The sequence below is a fragment of the Siniperca chuatsi genome, linkage group LG15 (genome assembly GCF_020085105.1).
Source record: "Siniperca chuatsi isolate FFG_IHB_CAS linkage group LG15, ASM2008510v1, whole genome shotgun sequence".
NCBI classification, from domain to species: domain Eukaryota; kingdom Metazoa; phylum Chordata; class Actinopteri; order Centrarchiformes; family Sinipercidae; genus Siniperca; species Siniperca chuatsi.
The window spans coordinates 6,427,167-6,454,815 of record NC_058056.1 but is presented as its reverse complement, the minus strand read 5'-3'; the positions used below and the strand labels follow the sequence as shown (position 1 = coordinate 6,454,815).

Here is a 27,649-nt window from a genome sequence, read left to right as displayed (position 1 = left end):
ACTTCAAATGTCCATCTACAGGATTCCACACACACATTGCCTCATATTATGTAATATGTTTTACAATTCTGACCTCTGCTGACATGACAAGCAATAACCATACAAGGAATGGACAGTTCATTCTTTGCCTGGGAAACAGCAGCCGACAAAACAATCCAAATTGAAGGTCCACTTACTCACTTGTTCTGGAGCTTTTGACTGTATCGCACTGTCTTCATCAGCAGATGTACGTTGCTCAGTTGTCATGGAACTGTAGATGTTCAAACGTTCCTCTATTCTAAGCACTTTTAGGACTTCTTGTCCAATAATGACCTGTTGATGAGGGTCTGAATTGGTTTTGCAAAATATAGTATATCTATAGTATTATCGCCATATTACTCTTGTTATGGTAACTGAACAAATTACCATGATGGAATGAGTCGTAGTGAATCAAAACATAAACCTATATACTCAGTGAGCATAGTCTACGTGTAGCATGCTGCCCTCTCATGGACTGTAGTGCAAATTGTGCCCCAGTGTTTCTTTTTTGGGGTCGAATAAGAGAGCCATCGCACGATTTGAATACAGACCCCTGCCTTCTATGAGATCAGAACGACTGATAATGTAACGGTGAATGAATCCTCTTCTATGAGCAATTCAAATCACCTTGTGGTTCTCGTGCCATCAAAGTGTGTTAGTAAGAGCAGGTGTTTTGCATCAAGTTGCAGGTTCTGTCTGACAATGCAAATGGTCCTGCCTGACTTCCCCCAAGGGCAAGTTATATGAGAGCTGTTGTCCAGGAACCAGTTCATACTGCAGAGAGAGGAACAAATGCATACATACGTGTGTTTACCCCTGTGTATTCACAATGTTCTTGTTATGGTTTTTTGTTAGTATCTTGAGTGTATTTTGCCCTTGTTCAGGAGAGGGTGCTTTTCTGCATGCATACTCTCCTGGAGACATCATCATTGGAGGACTTTTCCCTATTCACATGCGAACCAATAGAACCACAGTGCCGGGACCACTCTCCTGTGTTGAGTAAGTATGGCCTCACTGAAATGAGTCAATTTACATGACTATAATATAATAGAATCTTTTTGGAAATCTGTCCTCTGTCAATTTTTGCAGGTATGATTTCCAAACGTTCTTGCACACTCAAGTTATGATATACGCCATCGGAGAAATAAACCAGCGCACGCCAAGAGTTCTCCCCGACTTCACCATAGGTTATGACATCCATGACACTTGCGGTGATGTCAGCTTTGCCATCAGAGCAACACTCCAGCTACTGAAGAACCAGTCAGACCCACAGAGCTGTTTAGTACCTGCAAACTTTCAATCTGCTTTAACTGAACCCAAAACAAAGGCAGTGATTGGTGAAAAATATTCGGAAGTATCAATAGCTGTTGCACGAGTAGTTGCTCTGTCATCCGTTGCCCAGGTTTGTCTTCTCTGTACTTGATACTGTCCTATTAGCTACAGTTAAAATTGCAAAATGTTTTGAATGCCTTTGAGGCTAATGATGAGATTATGACAGATTCTAAATCTGAGATTCTGTAACGCATCATTAAATAAATAATGGTAATAAACAGAATCCTTTGTCTTTAGATTTAAATGCATCACTTGTGCAAACTGCATGCAGAACAACTTCCTCATGATTTATTCCTGTTTGTTACAGATTAGCTATGCATCGACTAGCGAGCTGCTCAGCACGAAGTTCAAGTTCCCCACTTTCCTGCGAACAGTATCTAGTGATAAATATCAGACAAAGGCCATTGCTGCGCTGGTGAAGCAGTTTAATTGGAAAACAGTGGCCATTGTAGGAAGTGATGATGAGTACGGGAAGTATGGCAGTGATCGCCTTATGGACATCTTCAGTGAAATGGGGGACGTCTGCATTGAATTCACTGACATCTTGCCTGGTATCTTTCCCCAGAACAATTCCCAAACCCATGCGAGGCTGGCAGAGCTGGTGAGAAATATCAATAAATCCTCTGCTGAGGCCGTCATCATGTTCACCAAGGGTGCCAATGTTGAATTCATCATGGAAGCAGCTATCAAACACAACCTCAACAGAACCTGGATTGCAAGTGATTCGTGGTCCACCTCTACAACGGTCTCTACACTGCCAGGCATTGAGAAGGCTGGGGACATTTTCGGATTTATCTTTAAGAGGAATGAGGTGCCTGGTTTTAAGGACTATGTCATCTCAATGTTCAATGGAACCACTAACGCCATCCTCGAACATTACCTGACTCTTAATCCCCTTTGTACTAATCAGTCTGAGGAGAACAGTGAAAGTAACTGCTTGCTATTAAACAGCCCACAAGGGTCCAAGCAATGTCTGTACCTAAGCTGCTTGGCCAGCTACATTGACCAGGATGATTCGTACAGTATCTACTTAGCTGTTCAAGTCATTGTTGAGGGTCTCAGACACCTGCTAAAGTGTGACAACCAGCACTGTGAACGTAGCGCCAACTTTACAGCATTGGAGGTACAGTAAAGTTATCTTGCTGACATATTTTGCATTGCTAATGTGTGTCTTTAAAGGCAGAATAGGTAGGATTTGTTGTTGTTGTTGCTGTTTGTAAAAACACGATTCAAAGTCGGCCCCTCCTCCCCAGCTCAGAGCGAGAGAGAGCTAGAGAATGAACGAAGAGGCGAGAACAGAGCAGTGAATCAGAGAAATAAAACGTTATTTTCTTATTGTTTCACGTTCTAAAGCACAAATAAAATTGCCCACACCTCTGCACAACTCTTCGTCCTGTCTGCTGACCTGCAGCGGGCCTGAGCAAAATATACCTAAGCTGCAAATTTCCCAACATTTTTGGAAGTCTCCTATATGCTATATGAAATATTTCCGTTTTATGATTTGTCATTTTGCCAGTAGTAGAAGCAATATTGACAACATTTCTTGATTTTACATCAATGTAGTTTTGCTTATGTCTCCACAGCTTCTTATGGAAGTCAAGAACGTCAACTTCACTGTGAACACCACACATATATCCTTTGACCACAATGGAGACCCTTATTTAGGATACGATATTGTATATTGGAACATGACTGAATCCAAACAGGGCGCACGTATAAAAACCATTGGAGAATACTGGCCAGATAGAAAAATCAAAGTCCCAGAAGATCTTCTTGGAAAAATGAACGTGACAGTAAGGTCAAATTTTCATCATATATTTATTTCCAAAAAAAAATGTCTCAATATCATGTTGTACTGATTCTGTTTTGTCTTTCAAAGGTAACTGCTTACAACTGCTCTAAAACATGTGAACCAGGGCAGGAGCTGAAAAAGCAAAACAGAAAGTGCTGCAATGATTGTGTTCCATGTGCAGATGGAGAGTTTTCCGCTGTAAATGGTAAGTGTTTAATTATTAATCTCAAGCAACATGATAATGTCTGCAGACAACTCAGTTTCCTTCCCATATGAAAAATCCACCACCTCAAATAGTACAAATCCTTCCCCATTATGGATAGAGGATCCCTATTATGGATACATAATAATGAGAATATCTATCACATTTACATAATAGGGGAGAGTTGGGGTGGAATGTTTTTACAATATTTGTAATTATTATTAATAATTATTGTAACAATATTGTATGTATTTATCAATATATTTATATATATATAATGTATGTTTTGCTAATGGAAAATGTATAATGGTACACACTTTAAATGTATACCTTAGATTATTTATTTGTCTGTGTGTGTGCGTGCTTGCGTGTGTAAAGGTCTGTGTGTGTGAGTGTGTGTGTGTGTGTGTGTAAGTGTGTGACTCTCTACATTTCAAGCGCTGTGGTTAAGGTCTGGTTAGGTTCAGGTACAAACCACTTGGTCAGTTGTAGTCATCTGGACAATGTTTTCAAATTCAAGACGTTTCGGCTCTCATCCGGAAGTCATTCTGAATTGTGAAAATGGTCTGAGAACTCAGAAATTTAAGCTACTCTGTGTAGCTTAAGCCCTGCCCTCAGGAAGGAGTCTTCCTGAGTGCTGTTTACCCTGCCTAGTTTCACCTGAAACTGACCTTCTTTTGTTTCCATGATGGCCCAGTAATCAGGCCTATTGTTTTCTGGCTGCACCTCCCTCATCACTGTTAAGAACCTGATTAGCATGTGATTAGCTTGACCATGGTGTTAAAACACTGTGGTAAACACTCCTGGACGAATGAGGGACTACACCGTCTTATCATGATTTGGGTTAAAATATCCGGTTTTGTCACCACAAATGTCCCGATGTCTCGCTATAAAATACCCGCACGTCAAGTTTACAGAACAGTCTCAGCCCCATGGAGAGAGCACACAAAGCACCATAGTCTGAGTGTGGGGGCAGCTCACAGCCTCCACACCATGGATGTATAAAGAGAACTGGATGCAGCGTCGGAGGCGGGGCCCCGTTCAGTCCTATGAAAGTTGCTCAGTGGCGCATGAAGCCAAAAAACTTCAACTTCCCAGTATAAAATTACCTTCATCTTCCGCATGTACTTCCACATCGTGTGGCCCATAAAGCAAGCGCATAAGAGACTCCAGTTTAGCCCTCCACTAACTTGAATGGATATAAAATGATTTAATCGTGCGGCTCTTCTAGACTTTCCAAATGTTATCCACCGTTTTACAGCCACAAGTCTATGGAATTGACAATTTTTGGGCCAGTGTGCATCACATGACTCACTTGCTCCACACCTGCTGCCCATGAGCCTACTTATCAATTTGTGGCTCTCACCTGATTGGCTAATGCCCCGTGTCTGGTTCCTAGTGTCCCTGTGCTACAAATATAATTGCCATGTTCTGCAAATAGAGCCCCCTAAATCTTACACACTGCTCCTTTAAAGTTATAAACCACAATAAATATGTTGTTTACACCATGTTTGAAGATGATAGCCAATACAGGAACGCTCCCTTAAAAAGTTGAGGTACCAGTTATAATCCACATAATGCATTCAGAAAGTTTATATACTAAAAGTTAAACATAAAAAAACATAAACTCTCTTACGTGTGAGTAGTATATCAGATATCAGAATCAGAATCAGAAATACTTTATTGATCCCTGAGGGGAAACTCTTTTGTTACAGCAGCTCGCCTTTACATCAGTGCACACAGGAATAGAAGTACTAGCAAAAAATATAATGCACTATAATACAGGTCAGAAAATAAATTAAGTACCAAGTGGGTATAAGTATAAAATAAAATAAGTGTGAAGTACCAAGTGGGTTTACCAGTTGATAATAATACAATATAAGGTAATAGTGCATGAACTGTCAAGTTAAGTGTAGCTTATTAAGGTTATAATGAGACGGAGGATATTGCACAGCAGTAATAGAGGTATGAGTAATATCAATATCAATAAATAGGGAATTTTAAACTAAAATATTGCGCAGGAGTATTACATAGAATATTGCACAATTATGTCAAAGGATGTTATGATGTTCAGATTCAATTCTTATTGTTGCCTCTCTTGTTTTCCCAAATGTCCAAAGTTTTGCATTAATTTGCAAATATTGCATAACTTTACTGTCACACTGCTGTCTGTAATGATGATCAGATGCTATGGTTCGGTACTTCCTCATTTATGTAAAACAAAATATTCTGCATGTTAGTATTTCTCACAGTCCTTTTCAAAGGAGTTTATTCTTCATGATGGAAAAATATTCCTACTGTCCTTGTGTAGTTAAATTTGCGTTTCTCGGTTTACTTCTACAGGTGATAAATGTAAACGCTGCGGGAAAGATCAGTATTCAACTCCACAGAGGGATAAGTGTTTGAACAAAACTGTTGAATTCCTAAACTGGTCAGATCCCTTCACTATCATTTTGAGTTCCTTGGGAGTCTTTGGGATAATTGCCACCACTGTGTTTGCTATTTTGTTTACAATCTATCGTAGGACTCCGATTGTGAAAGCTGTTGGAGGTTACTTGTGTTTCTTGGAGCTTTTTTCCTTGCTGGTTTGCTTCTGCCTTACATTTAGCTTCGTGGGAACACCCACTGCAGCTTCCTGCAAATTAGGCCTGCCTCTCTTTGGCATGTCCTTTTCCCTCTGCATCTCCTGTATTCTGGCCAACCTGCTCCAAATCTTAGTGGGCTTCAACTTTGACCTGAAGACAGGGTCCTGGATGAAGAAGCTCAATCAGCCGATGGCTGTGGTGACCATTGTCTCTGGGATCCAGCTTGCCCTGTGTGTGCCATGGCTGTACCTTTATCCTCCAAAGCCTGTTAAAACAGATGTTGACAAGATCATCCTGCATGAGTGTGCCATAGGCTCTATTATGTTCTTTATAGCCATGTTATCCTACATCGCTTTCTTGGGCCTTATTTGTTTCCTGTTTGCAATCAAAGGTAAACAGTTGCCAGATTTGTATAAAAATGCAAGTTTGATCACCACTAGTATGCTGCTGTTTTTAATCATTTGGATCATCTTCATCCCGATTTATATTAGTTTGTTTGGCAAGCACAAACGAGCCATTGAAAGTGCAGCCATTCTTATTTCTAGCTACAGCATCCTAGGCTGTCACTTGGCCCCAAAGTGTTACATTATGGTGTTCAGGAAAGAGATTAATAATGAGAACGCCATTACTGAGTACATCAGGAAGCATTATGAGCAGAGAAACATGGCTGTGGTGAAATCATAATCTCACATGCACATCCATAAATTCTTTGCGGATGCTAGGTAACAATTATCCGCACAGAAATATGTCTTCCTGTGTTGAAACCATAGCCACTGCGTCTCTCTCTGGCTAGTTAAACGTGTTTGTGCCCACAAAAAGCTGAGTTAGACCTAAAATGAATCCAGCCTTGTATGGTTTTACATTTTTAAGCAAGAGTTTGACGTTTTGGGAAATGTGTACACAATATGCTTGGCGTTCAAGTGGTAAGTCGTAAGAACACCGCTGCTAGGCAACGGCGAGCATGTCGTGTACACGACTTACCATGTCGTAACCACGAGCTCACGAGTTGCATTAATCCGTACAAAACCAGAAGTGTAAAAAAAACACAAATAGTCCGACACATAACCCCTTGTAAAACGCAGAATTGTGGTTTTTACACTTGCAACAAACTAAATATAGCGCGTTAATTAGTTCATGAGTTTTAGTTAGGTTGGTAGGCAGATTTTGTTACCTTTGGATAGAGCCAGGCTAACTGTTTCCCCCTGTTTCCAGTCTATGTGCTAAGCTAAGCTAACCGGCTGCTGGCTGTAGCATTATATTTAACGGACAGATAGGAGAGTGGCATCAATCATCTCATCAAACCTTCTGCCAGAAAGTGAATAAGTGTATCGGTATTTCCCAAAATGAGTGTCATCACACACTGTACATATACTTTTTGCTACTTTTGTCTTGTCATATGCAAGATATTTACAGTAGTTTTTGCTACTTACAATCCTTAGAAGTTCTGAAGGTTGAGTAAGTGATATATTTGTTGCCAGAACTCCTACTTTACTGCTGTTACTACCTCTGCTGCTAAATTGTGAGATGTTTTGAAAAGAAATTCAATTCAATTTCAATTTTATATATATAGTGCCAAATCATAACAGAAGTTATGAAAAGATGAAGAAGTGAAAAAGACACTTTAGTGTGTATGCAAGGTAAACAAAAGTGTTTGGCTATATAATATGGCTACCTTTTACCTTTGACCTACCTGTAAAAAGTGTATATTGGCCTTTTTCTGTGTATAATAATTTTTGATCATACCGTCTTTCAGACATGAGTCAGACACACTGATTCAATGACACTTGAAATTATTTGTTTGTTTAGCTTTTTTGCTACTGTAAACTTGATTACTTCATTTTGTATTGTGGTTGCTTTATTAGATTTAGATAGCAATTTTGTGTGTAGAGACATGTTTTTCAGAGAAGTTTCGTATAATAAATTGTTGCATACTGTGAATAAATGAACTTTAATTTTCTTTGTGAATGCTGCAGTACTGCACCTCCTATGTACCTTTAAAGTTTGTCCATGGATGGTTCACTGTATAGACAATTAATGTGCTACAAAATGGAAGACAAACACATCGCTATTTAACCAGTGGTTTGAAGATACATTACATACATTAAGATACATTTATACGGCCTGAACTTTTCCCTAAACATTACCATAAAGATATAACCGTTACATAATAAAACATTAGAAACCACATACCAAAAGGCCAGTTGGATTTAAAGGTCTCCATTTGTAATAATGTAGTATTAGCCTAAACAAATTAGCCTAATTTGTTGACTAAATTAACTCTAAAGAAGTAGTAGAAAGAAAGGTTAGTCCGCCTACAGTACAACATTTCAACAGCTTATGTTGAGATTCAACAATTCAACTGTTTAACAAATAAAAGTTTTCTGATATTACAGGACTGGGGTTAAGGTTGTTTTTAGGTTTATGCATAAAAAATATATATTTGTTATGGTATGTTCATGAATTGTCACATATACTCTATTGATAATCTGTTGAACAGAAGCAAAACAGTTGAAATGTTACAAATTCTATCTGTAGGTGGACTATCCAAATACCAACAGAGATATAAAAATCTGAAAAAACTACATTAACTGACAAAACAAAGGCCAATAATTTCATGGCAAAAAACTGTTAATACTACTATTGTGGATGTAATGTCACTGATTACAGATGTTACTAGAATTCCTAAATGTAAAACATGTAAATGTAAGTAGAACTAGGTGTAGTGCATATATGGGTATATATAAATCTATGCAAAAATATGTTTCACATGTATGTATTACTACAGGATAACAAACTCCCCTTCATAAAGGGTCAGATTACCCAAATCACATACACAGAATATATTCCATTTACCCTTAAGGTTACCTGGTGATAAGTTTTAATTGAAACTTAGTTGAGAAATAATGGTCAGTGAAAACTGTTATGTGGAAGACAATCTCTGGAACAATGTTGATTTATCTTCAAGATTAGGCGTGTTATACAATCCAGTTGTTGCATTGCGTAAAATCTATAAAGGTCAGGATTGACTTCAGGGATAGTTTACATTCTAGGCAGAAGTTGATTTTTTTTTTTTTAAAAAACAAAAACAACATCTAAGCAAGCTTATTTTAGGGTGTTGATTCTACGCTGGCAGGGAAACTCAATTACCTTGCGTGTCTAAAGCACAGTTGCGAGTGGAAAGGCAGATAACAGTGAAAGACGGAAAATTCAGCCATGTCACAGCTGTTATTGAGAACTCAACTGTGTGTATGCAAAGTGGAAAATGTCACACTATCACAGGCAGCAATGGTTTAAACTCCTTCTACAAACACTAGATGGAACTCTTGAAACATCCTGTGAATAGCTTTCTAAGGTGCATAGTGCCTATACAAGTACGTCAATGCCTTTTTAAATTTTATCCCATACATACAAAACACACAACATCCATAATTTGGCTCTGCACCTAATGTTTTATTTATTAATAAAATACAAAACTTCAAAAAGTTTCCATAGGAAAGCATTATGATTTTGCAATCCCATCTTTCATATCCATTTCAAATGTATGGTTAAACACTGCTTCTTATTAATATCATGAACAGACTTCTTGCCTTCTACAAGGTACAAAAAAATAAAAATAAAATAAGGTGGAGAGAAGAGAGGTGCCGTCTGCTTCTTGAGTCCCTGTGTTTTAAGTGTTAATCCTAAAGATTTGTTTTTGGTGGTACCAGTAGTCTGTCTGGTGACCAGGACATATATGAGGATCACATGCTTGACATGGGTAGCCGAAACGTCAAATTTAGTTATGTATCTACAGTATATTGCTGTCTGACAGCCAGAGACGCACTATATAGTGTTTCGACATGTAGAATGTGACATGAATGCATTTCCTGTGAGTTTGTGTAAAAACACATCAAAATTTAGCATGAGAAAGAGTTGCTCTGCCCATAATCACACACAAACACACTGGAAAGCTACATCATAAACACCAGTAAAAAAAAAAAAAGGAATAACTGGTGTTTCTTGATATGTTAACATCTAGAGGATTAACACTTGAGGGGTTCTGTACAGAAGTGGAGATCATGGAAAATATAAATATAAACATAGCAGCCATTTTTGAGGAATTAAATCACCCCTCCAACCACCTCTTTGCGAGTTTCTAGCTAGGGATGTGACTTCAGCTGTTAACAGGGCTTTCTAGGGTGAGCGTTTAGTAAACTAACCCCCCCCACCTCCCTTACATTTTGTAGGTCTGTCAGCACTGGCGATTGCCTAAGCTGGAAGGAATCTGCTACTATTCTTTTTGATATTAAATTAACAGTGTGAGTAACCCTTCACCTCTTGGACTATTGCTACAGTTTCAAGTGTTGTGAGTCCTGTGGTGATGGGAAATCTTCAGTGAAGTAGTTTTGTGATGTATGTCTCTTCCTACACTATTCCAGTTCAGCAAATAGGGTCTTCATGAACTACAGTTCTCAAGTGCTTACAGTCATTCCCCCATATTATGGCAGGAAGACTGCAGCAACAAGTTCAAGTACAGAGTTGCCCTTTAACACTCTGCCTGGAACACACAGAGACACTCGGAGTGTGATTCAGCCTCATTTCATTGAAGGTTGATCCCCAGCTTCCATACAGAACACAGAAATGTGCGCAACAACATGTCCCTCTCATTCTCCTGTCAAGTAACTGGCCTTGAAATTTCACGTACGCTTGGGGAGAAGAAAAGAAAACAAACAAACAGAACCTTCTCCAGTAACTAATAAAGGATGCTAGGTGTGGAGAACATTGCTGTGATGTACAGTATGTGTTTAAACCACGTGGGCTTGGCAGGGCTTAGTGGACAACTCCAAGCTGCTCTCTCTGCCACAGCAGGCTGGCACTTCTAACAGGCAAGACTCCTCCACCGGAGCTGGCATGCCCTGGGAACAGATCTGCTGCACATGTTGCCTGTAGAAGACAGATAAAAGTTAGATTGTCTAGAATGCAAGATGCATTTAAACCTGCACTTTCTACCACTTCCAGCTTCTGTGACATCTACTCACCAGGCACGGCGGGACATGACATAGTGAATATCAGGTCTTTGGAAGCCGTTGAAGGTGGAGGAGGCGGCTACGGTGTAGGCACCCATGTTCTCAAAGACCAGCCAGTCGCCCACCTGCAGGTCAGGCAGGTTACACTGCTCAACGATGCGATCAAGGCCATCACATGTTGGTCCCCAGATACTGCAGGGGTACATAACCTCATCTGGCTTTGGCTTCTATTAGTATTGAGAGGGGTGGGACAGACAAGAGGTTAGCCATTTGTTTCACCTTTCACTGACCCATATGTATGATGAAAAACTTTGTTGCCACTTCAATCCTTGAATTTCACTTACCTTATGTAGTATTGGCAAACAGTGAGCATGGTCATAGAGTATACAGTTGAAGGATCCGTACACGCCATCGTTGACATAGTACATCAGAGTCCTGTCATTGGTCCCTTCATCTTCCTCTGAAGGAAGCATAAATCATTTTACCTCAAAGAAATGTTACAAATACAATTTTGGAAGAAAATATTTTTCTAAGTCAAGACTGTTACCGTCAGAGGCTGACTCCTCATCCATGATGACCTTTTTGGCAATGATGTTGACAACCAGTGTGTAAGCAGAGGCCACATAAAAGCGCCCTGGCTCAGAAATAATCTTAATACCAGTGTCAGCAGGGAAATACTTGTCCAAGGCTGGGTTGATTACTGCTGTGATCTAGCAAGTAAGAAAAAAACCAAAAAAAAACAAAGTGATAACAGGTAAATGTAAGACTAAAAAAAGCATTTATCTTGTGCTAGTACTACTGATGCTGCGGCTAAATGCACAAATGCTGTTTTGCCTCCAGAACAGAAATAATGTTTAGTGTATAAAACACCCCATGATTTTAGAAAATGCAAGATACCTCTTCAAATTTGAGTTCAGTATCATCTGAACCAGGAAAACCACCTCCGATGTCCAAAAGGTCCATGTTGAAGCCCAGCTCATCCTAGGTCACAAAATTAAGATTAACTTTGTTTTGCTGGATGAAAACCCACATAAATTACCGTTGCACATGCATTTCTGTCACAACTCACCCCCATATCGAAGACACAGCGGGCATCAGCGATAGCCTGGGTGTAGGTCCCGGGATCAGTGCAGCCACTGCCAACATGGAAGCTGACACCGATCACATCCAGCCCCAGTTCTTTAGCCCGCTCCAGGAGACCTCGACAAGCTTTGAGTGGGGCCCCAAACTTCACACTCAAGCGGCACACCGCCTTTGAGTCATCTGTGGCAATACGCAGCACCAGCCTGGGCACAAAGCAGAGACAGTTAGTGAAAAGGACAAAAATGGGGAGAAAGCAGATAAAAATAATATACCATGCCTTCATATTATGGATGGTAAAATGTCTCACTTGGCATTGTCATGACAGCGGGCTACTTTCATGAGTTCCACCTCGCTATCAAAGGTCATCATCTGGACCCCATGGGCAGACGCATACTTGATCTGAGAAACTTGCTTGCAGGGGTTGGCATAGATGATTCTGCTTGGATCCACTCCCAGAGACTGAACCATCTGAATCTCCGTCTAGTGGGGGACAATGCCAACAGTCAGCAAAAAAAAGTGCTAATTTAAAAACACGAGCTGCCACTGCAATTTCAGCTAATCATCAGAGCTTTGAATTATGTTATTCTGAGAACATCTAGTGCTATGGAATTTTTCCAACACGCACCTTGCTTGCACAGTCAAAGCCAGTTCCCAGGGATGCCAGTGTCATAACTACAGCCCGGCTGTCGTTGCATTTGACAGCATAGAAAGGAGTGACGCGAGGCAAGGCCCTCACCCAGCGCAATTGTTTCTTTAGCACATCTCCCAAGTCACAGATGTAAAAGGCATCCCTGTCATCCTGTAATGCAGTGGATAGGAAAAAAATAAATAAATAAAAAAAGGATGTGCTTTTAACAAAAGCAGTGCTGTAAAAAACATTTTCCAATATAGAATATTACATGGTACACTGCAAACAATAATAAATAATTTAATGTAATATTAAAACTGACAATCATTTGCACCACCAAGGTTTTAAGAGTTAAGTAAAGGAAATACAACTCAGACAATGCGATACAAGAAACCTGACCAAGAGTGTAGGATTTCAGTTAAACAGCTTGCTTTCAGTTGCATCCTGTTGACATTCATCACCTAACAAATGGTGCCATCTGTATATCCCCTAAACAATGTCAGCACAGGATGCTTACCGTCATGGATGACTCATTGATCTTCTGCTCCACAATATCCCGGGCAGAGAAACCCTCCTCCAGGAAAGAGAATTCAAACTCAGAAGTGGCAGTGTTCATGGTCACAAGAAGTCCTTTTGATTGGTCACTAGAAAACTGGAAGGGGAGGGGGTATATTGAGATTACATCCAGCTTTGAGAACAGTGTCTTTTGTGTCCTTGATTACTAAGGTCGATTTTTTTTCCGCCACTCATGGGAAAGTCTCAAACAGTGCAAGTGTGAAAGCATGGTACTTGACTGAATGACAATTTTATTATAGTATATCTGAAGAACATGACAATACAGTACTGAATCACGTTGCAGTGACACACTTACTTGAATATTACTCAAGTGGAGCGAAGCCAAGGTGGCTCACCAGTGAAGTTAAATCCCTTCAAATAAGACTCGAGGCCAGGGCCTGCTGAGTAGCCAGTGTGTGTTTTCCTAGAGTGATGATTCTGTAAACAAGAGCAGTTAAAGTTTGTTTTGGTGGAGGAGTTTTCCTTATCCAAATCCAGAGCCTAAGGCTAGAGTGTGTTGTATGCTGTACATATTGTAAAGCCCCTTGAGGCAAATCTGTGTTATTATATATATATATATATATATATATATATATATATATATATATATATATATATATATATATATATATATATATATATATATATATATATATATATATAGTCCAATAACACAGAAAAAATTGATATGACAGTATTTTAACATGAATAAATCCTCAAGAGGAAGAAGCTGGGTCAGGAAAGAAGTCACAGAACTAGTTAGGGGCTCAACTTTAGTGGGTTTAAAGCTCAAGATTAAACTCAAAAGTACAAATTACAATATCTATATTGTAATTACATTGGATGTATACATTTACTCCATTTTTTTAATTATGAATTCAGATTTTCATATTTATAAATTGAACACAAAGTTACAGATTATTCTATTAAAACCATTATAATTAGCTTAAACTTGATTTGAGGTATGCGCAAATACAAATCCAGTCTACAGTCTTTAACAGTGCTCCATTTTATAACTATGGTATGACAACTTAACTCTATCTGCACAGAAAGTCATTGAAAGGACCAATGATTAAGCCCCGCCCAGTCAAGATTTAATCCAATTACAAAGAAGACCCGCCTTTAATTTAAAAAAATGGCATAAAAATGAACCAATCCGTGACTAACAAATGACGCACACGTCAATATGCCGGTTCCGTTAGGAGCTCTTTATGCCATGAGGCATATAGCATTTGAAGATACGGTTATGTGGTGGTTTAGCCTAGTTTACACTGCCAATTCAAAAACCCGTTCAGCGTAACGTCAACATACATAAAGTCTATAGGCCTGAAAAGTTGCCATGACGGGCACAAATAAACACAATTAACACAAATAAGATAATAATTAACGTTACTAGCTAACATTAGCTAACCAGGCGTCTATCATACCAGCCACGTAGTATTGTTAGGCAACACTCTAGAGCGATTAAATTTTGAATGAAATTGACGTTACGGTAAAATAGCAAGAATACCCTACCCTAATAAATCCCTTTTTCACTGTCATTTTTAAGCCGCCATAACGGAAACAGCGTGCTAGCTAACGTTTGCTAACGTTAGTTGATAAGCATTTAAGCTAACGTAAAATGTGACGTTCTTAGTAATACGACATTGAAAAGTCCTTGCCTTACCTTAAAAAGCATTTACAAAGAGTTTGTCCATTAGACCCGAATTCTGGGATAAAAAATATAAAGCAGTTCCCCCCTCACAATGAAGCCCGCTGCTGAAGGTGTCGCCTCTCTACCAGGACTGAAACTGGAGTGGAAGCCGATAAAGGATCCCGACAGTATTTATAGAGAGCTCGTTACTATGGCAACGCAGCTAGCTGAAACCGGCCTCCCATCCACGTATGAACCGGTTTAGCCTTGTCACTTCATTCACATGGTGGGAGAGACAGGGACCGCTAGACAGCTACAAAACACAAGATTACTAAAGGTAACACAGCCAGTTCAAACCGGCCTCCTATCTACGTAAAAAGACTCTAGGCGTGTCAGTACATTGTGGTAAAGTCAAGTCAGACAGGGCTCACCAATTAACTGGTAAGCACTCACAAGTAAAAACTTTCCCTGTATTGCCTTTTGCCAGGTTTCCTTACCTCAAAAAAAAAAAAAAAATGTAGATTTGAACGTTTGAAAGGTCTCTTTGATGTGAATTTCAACATTTTCAAGTCCAGGCATTCAATAAATGCTGAAAAAGCCTGCATCTTTGACTGTATGTCTAACCACATTCCTAACATGAAATATATTTGTCCACAGGCATGCCAGCCAGGACTGTCTGGCCAGGCTGTCCTTGCCAGACTGTGTAGAAAATTAGAGAAACATGTATAATAATCTTTAAGAGTCAAACAAACATGTTTCATTCAATTTTCAACCAAAAATGCAATCTGTGGTCTCATGTTCGCAAATATTGAGGATTTGCTGCTTTTCTTTGTCATATATGATAGTAAATTGAATATCTTTGGGGTTTGGACTGTTGTTCAGATAAAACAAGCGCTGAGAAATTAGAATGGAAATATTCATTTTATAGACAAAACGATCAATCAAGGAAATCATTCGCAGATTGATCGGTAATGATAATAAGCATTAGTCGCAGCCCTCACATGCATATTTTATGCTTAAATCTACCTGACTTTATGACGATGATCATCAGTACAGGTTCCCCATGGCCAGCTGTGATGGAAGAAACTTGCACTGCATTTGAGTTAATCCCAGAGATGCTCACTCACGCTGGCAGACAGCAACAGCCTGCTGGCTCTGACTGACAGCACAGCACAGGCTCAGTGATGTGACCTGGCTGGACGGCAGTATGCTCAGTCTCAGTCTGAGTTCTTGACCTGCCTGATGAGATTAAAGGAGATCACAAGATGACACAGAGATGGCAAGGTGTCACATATGTCACATCAGCTCTGTAAAGTCAAGTTCTAGAGATATACAATGAAAGCACTCATGGGTATTACTTGAGGAGGTGGTGCATTTTTATCATATCTATATCCTGGTCCAAGTTTGTAAAACAAATGTTTGCCATGAATAAAAAATACATATGCCACTGTAAGCCACTGAAAATGGCAGGATTCTTAAAAAAGTCTCTTATAGTGCTTCTACTTCTATGCAGTAAAATGCCTTTTCACCCAGACCCCTCAAATCCCCGTCCCTCAGACATTCCCCCTTTAAGCACAGTCTAATCAGTCCAAAGGTTGCTTTCATAGACATTTGGTTTGCAAGCAGACATTACTAAATGGAGGAAAATGAAGAATTTGGTTAGTGTGACCCAACAGAACATGTGGAAATGTTGCACAGGCATCCAGGACACTAACAGGAAACTTTAGGGCTTTATGAGGACCACATATCTGTGGGCTTAACTTAATGTCTTTTCCTGGTCTTGAGGCCACAATCAAGATGGCATTCTACTCTTTGAACAACGGGGTTTCCATTCAAATTTTCTGCAGGGCTGGTGAATGAAGTCAATTTTTCCAAGCAGTTTAATTATCAAAAAGTAAAAAGCACAGCCTTTTTTGAAATGGTCAAAACGTTCAAATGAGGTTAAGCGGCAAACTTGTATGATGACATAATCTGCCATCATTTTCATACATTGCAGTTTTCCCTTTAGTTCTGCCCTAAATCTGAACTTGTTCTATCAGGGACATCCTATGCAAAGCCATGCCTGTGAGGCAGGAAGTGGGCTCACACTTGGGGGCTAATTCATTTTCAACAGATGTTTATCAGCTTGTTCAAAATCACAAGATCACAAAGCACTTAAAATGTCTTACAGAGCAAACCCGGGTTAGATTGTTTCTCTTCACTCCAGTCACTTCCTTTTGTTTCTGTTTTTGTCTCTCTTCCACCAAATGTCCTACCTACCCTCTCCTTCACCCCTCTCCTTCTTCTCCTCTTGTAATGTCTATCTCTCGCTCTGTGTGGAGTTTCTGTTATCATTACTGTGGACCATTGTGGTCTAACCCCCACATCTACAAGGCCTCACAAAATACAAGGATGATGATTGTTATTGGCCACCCACAAGATACAGTGCAGTGTACAGGCCTCGGTGACTGTGTGTCATGTGTATCACTGCATCTGGCTTCGTATTTCTCCACTTCTTTGTTAGCTCATACTTGCACAATGAAATGCCACAGTCCGTTTTACTCTTTCCTCAACAGTTCCTGTACTATCCAGCTCAGTGCGCATAACACGTCTTGTGACAATAAGTGTATGAAACATACCACAACATTGCCTGACATTTCTCAAGAGAATAATCTGTACTCTACCTCATTTGTACCAAGGTGATGAAAGCTGATGCTTGGAATAAATAACAAGTAGTTATCTGTGTCAGTGGCTGATCTGTATCTCTGTTTTAAAAAAGCTAGGAAATGAGTTAAAAGATGTTTTGTTTACCTAAACTGACACGACTTATCTGGTCATGATACACTGAACTGTTTTCTTGTCTTACAAGATGATGTCAGATAATTGGAATCGATCAGAGGTTTGAAAAAGAGGTGTGCAAGCTTAATACAGTTAAAGGCGCTGAGATGATTACATGTATTTCATATTTTAGTATGCACTATTTGTGATAGTGTGTAACAACTAAGCTGTCTCTATTCCCAATAGCACACTATGGTTTAGCATGTTTTTTTTTTGCATTTTCAATCCTTAACACAAAACATCTGCAGTTCCTCATCACAGGGTGCATGTCTTTGAGTTGTGAGCGGCTGACTTTTTTTTCTTCATTTGAATACCTTTTCGAGGAAGATATATAACTATGCAGTATCTCAAGAAAAAAGAAAGGGTTAGATAAAAGATTGATGAATTAACATAATCCTATTTAGAACAATTTGGTTTTCTTAGTTTACTGCCCATAAAAGGTACATAGTTGTTACCTGATAATAACTGACTGTGATTTCATATAGTTACTCTGCATAAACCTGCTGCCGACAGCAGAAACTGATTCATCCATTCATTTAAACTGACTCATCCATTCAAATAGCTACGTAGCTGTGGGGGTCAGAGGTCAAGGACCGGAGGTGTTTAGACTTCATAAAAGGTTAACAGGCAGAATCCATGAAGGCTTGACCTCAGTATGCCTGAGCATTTATAGCTGGCCCAGACAGCCACTTATCAGACCGTCAGTCTTAGTGTTTCTCTGCATGGCTCTAGGCCCATCTGAGCAGATGGCACCTGTGCTGTTTCTTTACTCTTTTGACTCTGGTCCAATTGTCATTTCAGATAAGACAGAGTGACTTTGATGGGGTGAGCCCCCAGCAGCATGTTGACACACAGATAGCTTAATCAACTTAAAACTCTGATGACAGACTCCACCCAGACAGATGGTAGAGTGAAAACCATTGCACCACACAGGCACTGAACCATGACTAGCCTGCCACAGAAGAGGAAGTGCATTTTTGTAAATTGTATTGCAGTGAATTTAGATGAAACCTGATGTCAAAGACAGTCAGAGTGGCGGTAAATGTCAGGGTCTGTATTTTCATAAAACAATAGGTGGCTTGTAATTTACGTCCTGGTGTAGTGTCTGGCATGTTACCGCAATACCTTAAAAAAAGGAAATTAAAGGTTTGGTCTTGTGGCTCTCTGCTGACAGGGCTCATTGATAGTTCGTTCACATTCGCTAAATGTCACACAACTCCTGCCTTCTTGACATCTTGTCTAGGTAATCTATTTCAAGATGCCTGTGCTCCCCCTCTGTACCACACATGTACAGAAATTGCAGAATTAAATCTTAGTTGTTTTTTTTTAAAGGCACTGTTTGAACTATACCCTTTTTATAGCAGTGCTGGAATTTATAAAAGGTTAAAGAACTGCGGCCACTGTGGCCACAAGTGGTAATTATGGGATAAGAGCCTTAAAAGTAATCAACAAGATCTTAAAATCAATCCTAAAACAAACAGGGAGCCAATGTAAAGAGGCTAAAACAGGTGTGATGTGGTTGTACCTCTTGGTCCTGGTTAACAGCCGAGCAGCTGAGTTCTGTACAGTCTGCAGTCGTGTCAAAGTTTTTTGATCAAGACAAGTGAACAGGCTGTTACAATAATCGAGGCGTGAGGAGATAAAAGCATGTACAACAGTTTCTGCATCACATAATGCCAGTGAGGAGGAATCTTTCGGATGCAAGAGAAGATGATCAAACTTTACACTTCCTCGCTCCTGCAGAGCGCATGATCTGAAAGGATTTTGGGACTCCTTGCTAAAACTTGCATTTTAATGATGAACAATTTTTCTGAAATTACTGTTAACTCCCTAGGCTGGTTTTAATATCACCATATCACCAGACAAATATGTGAGCTGCTTTTTACAGATTTTTAAAATGTCACAGTGATAATGTTGAGATATTATGCAGCACCAGTGTGTCTTGTATCATTGTGTGTCTTGAACTGAAGGTCAGAATGACTCCAAATTTCCAACAACTTTACAGTGTTGAAGGTTGTTACAGGCCCTTGTACTTATCAGACTACTTTTACAAAGGCAAAGACCAGAGATGATACAATATTAACTCTAAAACCTATGTTCACTGTCCATGCATGGCTGGTACACAGACACAATGCCTTTCAAGTTGTCTATCCACTCACTGTGGTGTACTCACAGTGGTATTCTGTGTTCTACAGTGACCTGAATTTATTTTGTGTCTTTGTACGTACGCCTTTCTGTCAGACAGACACCGGAAGAGAATGAAGAATGAATGAGAATGAAGAGTCAGTGTGAATAAAAAATTTTGCTTAATGGTTACAGTTCCCTAGTTTATGTCAGGAGTTATTTGCAATCAGTGCACTCGGAAACAAGTGTAGGACAACTAGTTATTGTGTACAATGTCGATTTGTGACATTTTTGAGTGAAAACATCAGCTTATCCTTTGAAGGTTCACGAGGGACTGCAGCCTATCCTAGCTGACATTGGGCGAGAGACCCTGGACAGGTCACCGGTCAATCACAGGGCTGGCGAAAGGGATTCCAGCGTCTCCAATCAACCTAACCTGCATGTCTTGTGTGGGAGGAAACCGAAGCAAACCCATGCACAGAGGCACCAGGTTTGAACCTAGAACCTTCTTGCTGCGAGGCAACAGTGCTAAAACAGATGCTCCGAAAGTTTTCAGAGTAAGAGCGGTAACATCAAAACCTTATAAATTCTCTGCCTGAATGTAACAAAAATGTTCAAATGTCATTTGCATATATAATTATCTAAATACTACATTGAATTAAATGAAGTGATTAAAAATTAAGCCTAATTACGGTCTCAATTATATCAAAAGGTTGTCATAATGAAATTTGCCTTTGACCATGCAGCTTCCGCACTTGCCCACTTGTCAGCTCTGTCCATGGAGTGATGTGAGGAGAGTTGTTTAATCTGGCTCTCCGCTGACTCATCACTTCTTCTTCTTTCAAGGTTGATTTGCCCAGAGTTGGTTGGTAGCCAAGAAAAATGTGATCGTATTTTCACTGGAATATCTTTTGTGCTTTCCTGGGTTGGCCTGAAGCTCGGCGTCAGCACATTTCACTCCTTTGATCCCTTTGGGGAGGAAAACGGCACAGACTGAAGAGAGGGCTCACTGCTTCACATTTTAGGTGTCATGGTTCTACCATTAACACAATTATATTTGCTCTATGCAATTTAGGATGAAAGGTGCAAAAGAGCAAACCACTGCATATATCTTAGCCCACCTACATGTACAGAGGTTGGCATGCATTTGTAATAAAATTCAAAGAAAAGTCCCTGCAATGTAAGTGTCGTCAGATAACCTAATAAAGGTTCAAGAGCTGGGTGACCTCTGAGTAGGTGCTGCTTCTTAATGGAGGAACATGGATTAAGAAGGCACTTCACTCCCTGCACATATAGAGATCAAGAAACCAAGAAACTATGACCGTGCCACTTCTAATCGGACGCCCTGTAGTGATTCAACTTTCCACATCAGCATAGATAGTAACCTTCAGATATTTTTCAGACATGCTGTAGTATCCTCAGAGACGGGAAACATGGGGAGCGAGGGAATGACATGCAACCAAAGTCCTCAGTTGGAATCGAACAGTGACATTGAGATTGCATGGCATGCGTCTTAGATACTGAACCCCAGGAATACATACAGAAAATGTACAAGTCATGTACATAAATCTATTTAGACTGTTCATCAGCAGATGTATTAACATATTTTCTCACACCACCCCAATATGGTTTGATTCAGTCACATTAAGGATCCTGGTTTTTGCTTCCTTTGTTTATAACTAAACATGACACATCATGATTTGCTATTATGCCCAATGTCCTACTGCAACAAAGCTCTGATTTGTATTGATTGGAGTCAGCAATATCTTTGATCATTACAACTGAAATAACTGGATAGATTCCACGAGACAGAAATCTTGAACCACGAGGAATACTGCGGGTCTACTTAATGGTTTGGCTTACAAGTTACAGTATATCAAATAGCACTGCCTTGCTTCTATGGAAATTCAGTTTCCTTATTCTTTGTGGCAGCTTTGGATGACCTACTTCCTGTGGCCTGATTGCCAGTTGTCATGGTAAAGCCAAAGCATCGTGAAAAGTAAAGGGAGCAATTTGCCTGGGACCCACATTAAGAACTATACCAGATGACACTTTGCTAAATGATGTTTATTTGTTCTGCAGTGGGACAGTGTCACTGGCGTCCCAACACAAAAGGAGTGAACTAGGCTGGAGCTTTGTCGTCTGGCCCCAGTAACCTACTTTCTATTGATGGTAATCTCTCAGCAAATACCTGGTTAAAAAGCTTCCTGTTATTCCTTGAAAGGCTTTGTAACAATGAATTTCTGTTTTAAAGTATGTTCAAACCTGACCCTGACCTATCTAGCCTTATACAACGTGACAGGGCAATACAGTCACACTAATTAAAACGTTACATCTCATTTGTTTAATCTGTATAAATTCCAAAGTGTAAAAATATCACGCAGCCAGCGGAGACTCCAGGAAGTTACAGGTCCCGGACAAGAAATAATCTGCCACATAACCCCCCGTAAAACGGTGTATTGTCCTTTATACACTTAGGTTTTTCTAGGCAGATGGGTCATTGTGAAAAAGCATGGTGACATAAAATGAGTTCAAATGAGCCTGGGGGCCAGCGTTGGCATGCTGAGGGCTTAAACGCACCTCCCTCACATTTGAAATGGGCCAATGCTGGAGAAGAGGGGGTTCACGCCATCAGCACATTGGGGGATGGGAAGCACACCCAGGCAGTCCTTCTATTTCCAAGAACTGCAGTTGTTGGTAGGGGAAAGGAAAAAAAAACAAAACAATTTCCTCAATCACATTTTTCTCCTCCCCTCCTCTTCCTTCTGACGTATGTAGGTAGTAAACTGCTGCAAAGAAAACATGCTTTAGTTTGACTATTTGCACATTTTGAGCCATTTTGGCACTCAGTAGAAAATGGTATATTTTGATTTTCAGCAATAAAAACAATGTAGACACGCAAGTATCGTACCAAATATAATATTGAGTACAAGTGTTGTTAATCCAGTGTTGGCTTAACAATATACAGTAATAACAAAGGGCATTAAAAATACTACTTTTTAAATTTTTTTTTTTACACCATTTTTTACCATTTCTCCCCTTCATTAACTGAAATAGTAGGCTCCACTGAGGAGCAGCTGTAAGAAAAAGTTGCAGTCATGGTATTTTTGGATAATAGCATAAGCATTATATGCACACAGGCAGCGACATAGGTAATCTTTTTTAATTTGCTCTGAATTTGCAGAGAGCAGTTAAACACGTGGCCCAGACCACCCAGAAGCAAGGGGCAGACTTGTCTGTTCATCAATGTCAGTCTCTGCCACTGGTGCAGAATGTCTCCAGTATGTCTCTAGAGCTTAAAATCCACATTCTTCAACCCTCAAAAGATGTCTGACAGAGTTGAGTTACTGGAAGACACTATATAACTTTGACGTGAGCTGAGGCCTGTGCCGGTAATGCCTCTGTTGTCCATCCAGGACAAAGGCCCTGGGTAGAGGACTAAGCTGCCCTCCTCAGTGCCGGCCTCTCCCTCCTCCTCTTCCCCTGCCGCCGCCCCGGCCTCTCCCACGGCCGCTGCTCAGGTGTCCGGCCGAGCGCCTCAGCTTCTTTCTCTCCTTGTGGTGTTCCCACTCTGCCTGCTGCTGCCTCTTCTGCTGCTCCGACTGCAAGAGGAGGACAGAATAACACGTGTTATTCTGCGTTTAACACGCAGAATGTGCTGCTGTGTGTTTCCACCACCTGTACATTCATGGAGTAAAGAAATTGTACATTCATACCTACAAAAAGCAAGCAATATTAGGCATTACTTCAGGAAGGTGCAGGGGACGAGAAAAAAAAAAGTTTTACGGTCCATTCAGGTGAATAAACAATAACATACCCAAAGTAACCCTTTTGTTATTATGTTATACTTATATTTAGGGGTTTTTAACAGACTTGTGGTATGCTTTGTATCTTCTTTTGCTCTATATTGTATGGGGGGTGTTCACTGGATTACTGACCTATTTATTGTGTGTTTTCAAGGTACTTGTATGAAGTTGTTGTTTTTGTATGACTATTGTTAAAGCTTTGGTCATATTTTGTTCTTCTTTGGGGTTTGTTGACATCACCCATAGTTAATCACCTTTACATTTTTGGTGGTATAGGATGCTGGCTTGTTGTCATTTGATATATGAAATGTCTGACCAAGGTCGCTTTACCAAAATGTAGCTCATCAATAACTTTACCATGAGTGTGACACTGTGTGAAGTTAAACCATCTTCTTGCCATTACATCTTCAGACCACCTTGGTGCATCCTCTCCACCTTGTACACCTGGCTGCACCAGTTTGTTTACAGTTTGTGTTTTATATTTGTACTTCATTGCAATGGAGTAATTGGGAGTGAGTTATAGGAGTGACAGAGGATGGTGCACCACGTGAACAGTTTACCTTTTTGAGAGTGAAGGTTAGCTGTTTGCTGCCCACTGCAGTGTCTGCCATGTTGCTGGTTCCAGAGTGCTCCTCCAGCTTCAGACGGTCCTCCAAAGAAGCTCTGGAAGAACACACACATTCCTCAGACACAATGTACCAAATAGTATATATAGAGTGCAGTCGGAATAATTGTCTGTATTTCAAAGAGTGTCCCACACAATAAGCTAGCACGCCTCCAACACTTTCATTTAATACATTTCCAAAGACATACTTCTGTAGTCTCTGCTTGCGGGCCACGTCGTTAAAACTTCGGAACTCCTCCCCGGCTTTGATCTGATAAAACTGAGGCTGACTTGTCTTCTTGCTCTCAGCGATGTTTGAGGTTTTCTCTCCTCCATTCTGTTCCTTCTCCAGCAGGACGGTGTTGCGGTCTGCTTCCTTCCTCTCCTGCCGCCGGCGGTCTCGGCCCTCCTGCCACAGCAACCTCCGCTGCTCCCGCACCTCCTCCACCCAGCTCTTGTCGTCGTCCGAGCTCTCCTCCTCGGAGCTCGCTCGCCCCTCGGGCTCCTCCTCGTCTTCAGCCACCTGGACAGAGATGTTACAAAGCCAAAGTTATTGATGTGATATTCTTTCTTGGCACTGAGGACAGGCCTGACCCCTCATCGTAAACAATGTCTCTTGAAAATACAGTATGTGCAAACACAGCTCACTTGAAGAGATCTGTGAACAAAAGACAAACAGATGACCATGTCTGGAGGGATTATGGAGCGCTGCAAGCTAATATCATAGTTAATACAGTATTTCCAATACAAGAATTGAATGTGGAAAGCCACTATTTAGTTACACTACTCTCTTCTGGCTCAAACCAATGAAAATCCCTCTTAAGACTTGTTTCCTTTCTCATGTGGGAGCAGATTAAAACTTGGCAGTTCAAGTCTGATGTCCTTTACTCACATACTTGCATTTCTGAATGCCTGGAGACTGTAAAACTTAAGTTTCAATATCTGTGCAGATAATGTAACTAACAGCCAAGTTCCACGTTACCTGTTGGGAAGTGGCAGCCTGCTGAGCCAGTAGACGTAGCTTCTTCTTCCTCTTTTGTCCGACCTTGGAGACGATGGGGTTGAGGAGGCGGAACTCCTCGCTCTGCTCATCCACCTGGTAGTCGGGGTTTTCGAACATCACCTTGAAGCGGTCGTCTCCCAGGATGCTGGGGAGAGCCTGCAGTGTTGAAAAGTTGAGATGCAGGAAATGATTAGCGTTGATGTTTGGGAAGAGCTTACTGATTCTCTATTTTTTTCCCCTTTTTCTCTGATGCTGTGGTGGGACATCCAGCTCAAGAGGTACAGAAAGAAACTTTAAAACTTTATTTCAATTTCAATAAAAATTTTCATTAAAGTTTCAACTGAGTCTAATTTCATAAAACACAAAGTTCCCAATCTTTTGGCACCTTGCCAGACACAGAAACTTATGACAGATGAGTTTTTAAGGAATATTGCTGTGATAAAGTCAATATCTTATAATAAAGAATAAATTAATTCAGAGACAAGAGAAGCAAAAATGGAGACTGAACCACCTTAATTTTGTAATCTGTGTTCTCCTACCTTGCCCTTCTTTTTCCTTGAGGCCAGCTCTGCTTCATCATCACCCTCCTCCATCAGCTTGAGAGCCAGCTCCTTGTTCACCTTGGGCAACTTCTGTCTCAGCCAGATCACATTACATATTTGATTACACAAACAGTCACACAGTGTACCTTGCTAGAGGTTATTTGTTTTAAGTCTTTGAGACAAGTGTGACAGATGTGAACAAGCTTTGCTTTTAGGCACTGAACAACAGCTTCAAGGCAGTAAAAAGTGCAGTTTGAAAGGTAAATTTTACTCCATGAAATGCTTAGTGGAACTTTATAAGGAAGTTAATGATATGGGTTGTCAATATTGAACACAAACTGAACACATGATTTTCTCTCTTAAACAAACATAAAAAATAGAGAGAATAGCTTGTCAGGGCCAGAGATTTTAACAGTTCTGCAAAACTACCTACAAACTAGGTGAAGCTGTAACCACTGAGACATTGAGACATTTCGCCACGACTGCTCACCTTAACCTGCACTCTTTGAGTCCTGGACTCCTCAATCTTCTGGCGGATCTTATCCTTGCGATACTCCTCATATGCAAAAGGATTTGTCATGCTTTTGACCTGCAACCAAACCAAACAGCAAAAATTTAAATAGTAAACACATCTCTTTGAGAACAACACTTTTTCAGCAGGTTTTTGTCTAGGGGACATGATCATGATCAGTCTGAATTTAATAGCTCAGCAAACTATTTAAGCTATGTAAATACGAAATTGATATAGCAGTTAGACACCTTACCTTGTGATAAAGCCTGATGTCCATGAAAAAGCCGTGCATGTAGGCTCTCAGGAGAGATGATCCCACCAGGTGAGACAAACCTGACACAAGAAAGGAAAACAAACAATAAAGTCAGAAATTTGCTAAATACATTTTTTTTTAAAAACCCAACTAAAATTAAAGAGACATTTATGAGAAAAAATATATATATATATATATATATATATATATATATATATTTATATATATATATATATATATATATTTTTTTATATATATATATAGCGGCTGGATAGCTCGATTTGGTAGGCCACGGGACATTCACATGGGGGAACAAGGGTTCGAATCCCCCTCGGAGCGCAATGAGCAATGACCCATGATGATGAGTGACATGACATGCCGGCTCAGACGTCGCCCGGCCAAACAAGGTCTGAGTCAGGTGTTGGGGAACCAGGGCATCGAGACGACAAATGGGCTACTGGAACAAGACAGTACCCACCATGGAAACGAAGTTTGGAGGCAAAAATCAAGGAGGCCCGGAGAGAAGTGAGCCAACTGACAGAGGCTGAGAGAGGTGCAATGAGAAAGCAAGTACCCAAGAAGTACAACCAGATGCCCATACCTGAAGCACTCGAAACAGCCAAACAAAGGCTCCAAGCCTTGGCCAGCCGCCTAAAGAGATACACGAGAGATAATGAAGCCAGAAGAATAAACCGGCTGTTCGCAACTCAACCTGCGAAAGTGTACGCTCAATGGCAGGGTAATAACAGCAGAGCAGACCCACCAAGGCTGGAAACGGAGCAGTACTGGAAAAGTATATGGGAGAGGGAGGCATCACACAACAACGGCTCTGAGAAAGGACCACAGCAACCTCCCTGAACAGAATCCAGTCACCATCACAGCGGCAGACATCCACTGCACTCCATGAGCGCCTAGCAGCACAAATGAACCAGCTGCTAAGAGATGGGATGCACCCTGAATGGCTTACCGAAGGGCGCACAATCCTGATCCTGAAGGATCCTGCAAAGGATACAGTCCCATCCAACTATCGGCCAATAACCTGTCTCTCCACAACATGGAAGCTCATGTCAGGCATCATCGCGGCTAAGATAAGTGGACACATGGATCAACACATGAGCAAAGCACAGAAGGGCATTGGCAAAGGAACTAGAGGAG

The 27,649-nt window shown here is 40.5% G+C and overlaps 3 protein-coding genes across 3 annotated transcripts in view; 1 reads left to right on the top strand and 2 right to left on the bottom strand.

Annotated features, from left to right (window-relative positions):
• Window positions 1-809: 809 nt before the first annotated feature.
• LOC122861467 (G-protein coupled receptor family C group 6 member A-like) lies at window positions 810-7,206 on the top strand. Its single transcript, XM_044165917.1, has 6 exons — window positions 810-1,017; window positions 1,108-1,420; window positions 1,658-2,473; window positions 2,934-3,143; window positions 3,230-3,347; window positions 5,688-7,206. Exons 1-6 carry the CDS (start codon window positions 848-850, stop codon window positions 6,611-6,613), a joined length of 2,553 nt encoding a protein of 850 aa, XP_044021852.1. The 5' UTR covers window positions 810-847; the 3' UTR covers window positions 6,614-7,206.
• Window positions 7,207-9,358: 2,152 nt separating this feature from the next.
• On the bottom strand, window positions 9,359-15,185 carry odc1 (ornithine decarboxylase 1). Its single transcript, XM_044165919.1, has 11 exons — window positions 14,868-15,185; window positions 13,518-13,639; window positions 13,164-13,298; window positions 12,644-12,817; window positions 12,326-12,498; window positions 12,005-12,221; window positions 11,833-11,916; window positions 11,483-11,645; window positions 11,280-11,395; window positions 10,948-11,162; window positions 9,359-10,852 (listed from the first exon to the last, which is right to left on the bottom strand). The coding sequence occupies exons 3-11, from the start codon at window positions 13,260-13,262 to the stop codon at window positions 10,714-10,716; spliced, it is 1,380 nt and encodes a 459-aa protein (XP_044021854.1). The 5' UTR covers window positions 13,263-13,298; window positions 13,518-13,639; window positions 14,868-15,185; the 3' UTR covers window positions 9,359-10,713.
• Window positions 15,186-22,678: 7,493 nt separating this feature from the next.
• nol10 (nucleolar protein 10) overlaps window positions 22,679-27,649 on the bottom strand; it is a 19,243-nt gene continuing 14,272 nt past the window's right edge. The window contains exons 15-21 of the mRNA XM_044165918.1: window positions 26,495-26,574; window positions 26,221-26,319; window positions 25,728-25,820; window positions 25,168-25,344; window positions 24,395-24,708; window positions 24,142-24,244; window positions 22,679-23,377 (exon numbers count right to left, since the gene is read on the bottom strand). Coding sequence (XP_044021853.1) covers window positions 23,228-23,377; window positions 24,142-24,244; window positions 24,395-24,708; window positions 25,168-25,344; window positions 25,728-25,820; window positions 26,221-26,319; window positions 26,495-26,574 — 1,016 coding nt within the window. The 3' untranslated portion in view covers window positions 22,679-23,227. The remainder of the gene's footprint in view (window positions 23,378-24,141; window positions 24,245-24,394; window positions 24,709-25,167; window positions 25,345-25,727; window positions 25,821-26,220; window positions 26,320-26,494; window positions 26,575-27,649) is intronic.

Bases quoted from the DNA above. Each gene is read 5' to 3' on its own strand.
- LOC122861467 (XM_044165917.1), top strand. From the start codon at position 848: ATGTTCTTGTTATGGTTTTTTGTTAGTATCTTGAGTGTATTTTGCCCT. The intron at 2,474-2,933 runs GTACAGTAAAGT...ATGTCTCCACAG, and splicing joins CCAACTTTACAGCATTGGAG to CTTCTTATGGAAGTCAAGAA. The intron at 3,348-5,687 runs GTAAGTGTTTAA...TTACTTCTACAG, and splicing joins AGAGTTTTCCGCTGTAAATG to GTGATAAATGTAAACGCTGC.
- odc1 (XM_044165919.1), bottom strand. From the start codon at position 13,262: ATGAACACTGCCACTTCTGAGTTTGAATTCTCTTTCCTGGAGGAGGGT. The intron at 12,222-12,325 runs GTGAGACATTTT...CTTTGTGCCCAG, and splicing joins CGCTGTCATGACAATGCCAA to GCTGGTGCTGCGTATTGCCA. The intron at 10,853-10,947 runs GTGAGTAGATGT...TGTCTTCTACAG, and splicing joins GTCATGTCCCGCCGTGCCTG to GCAACATGTGCAGCAGATCT.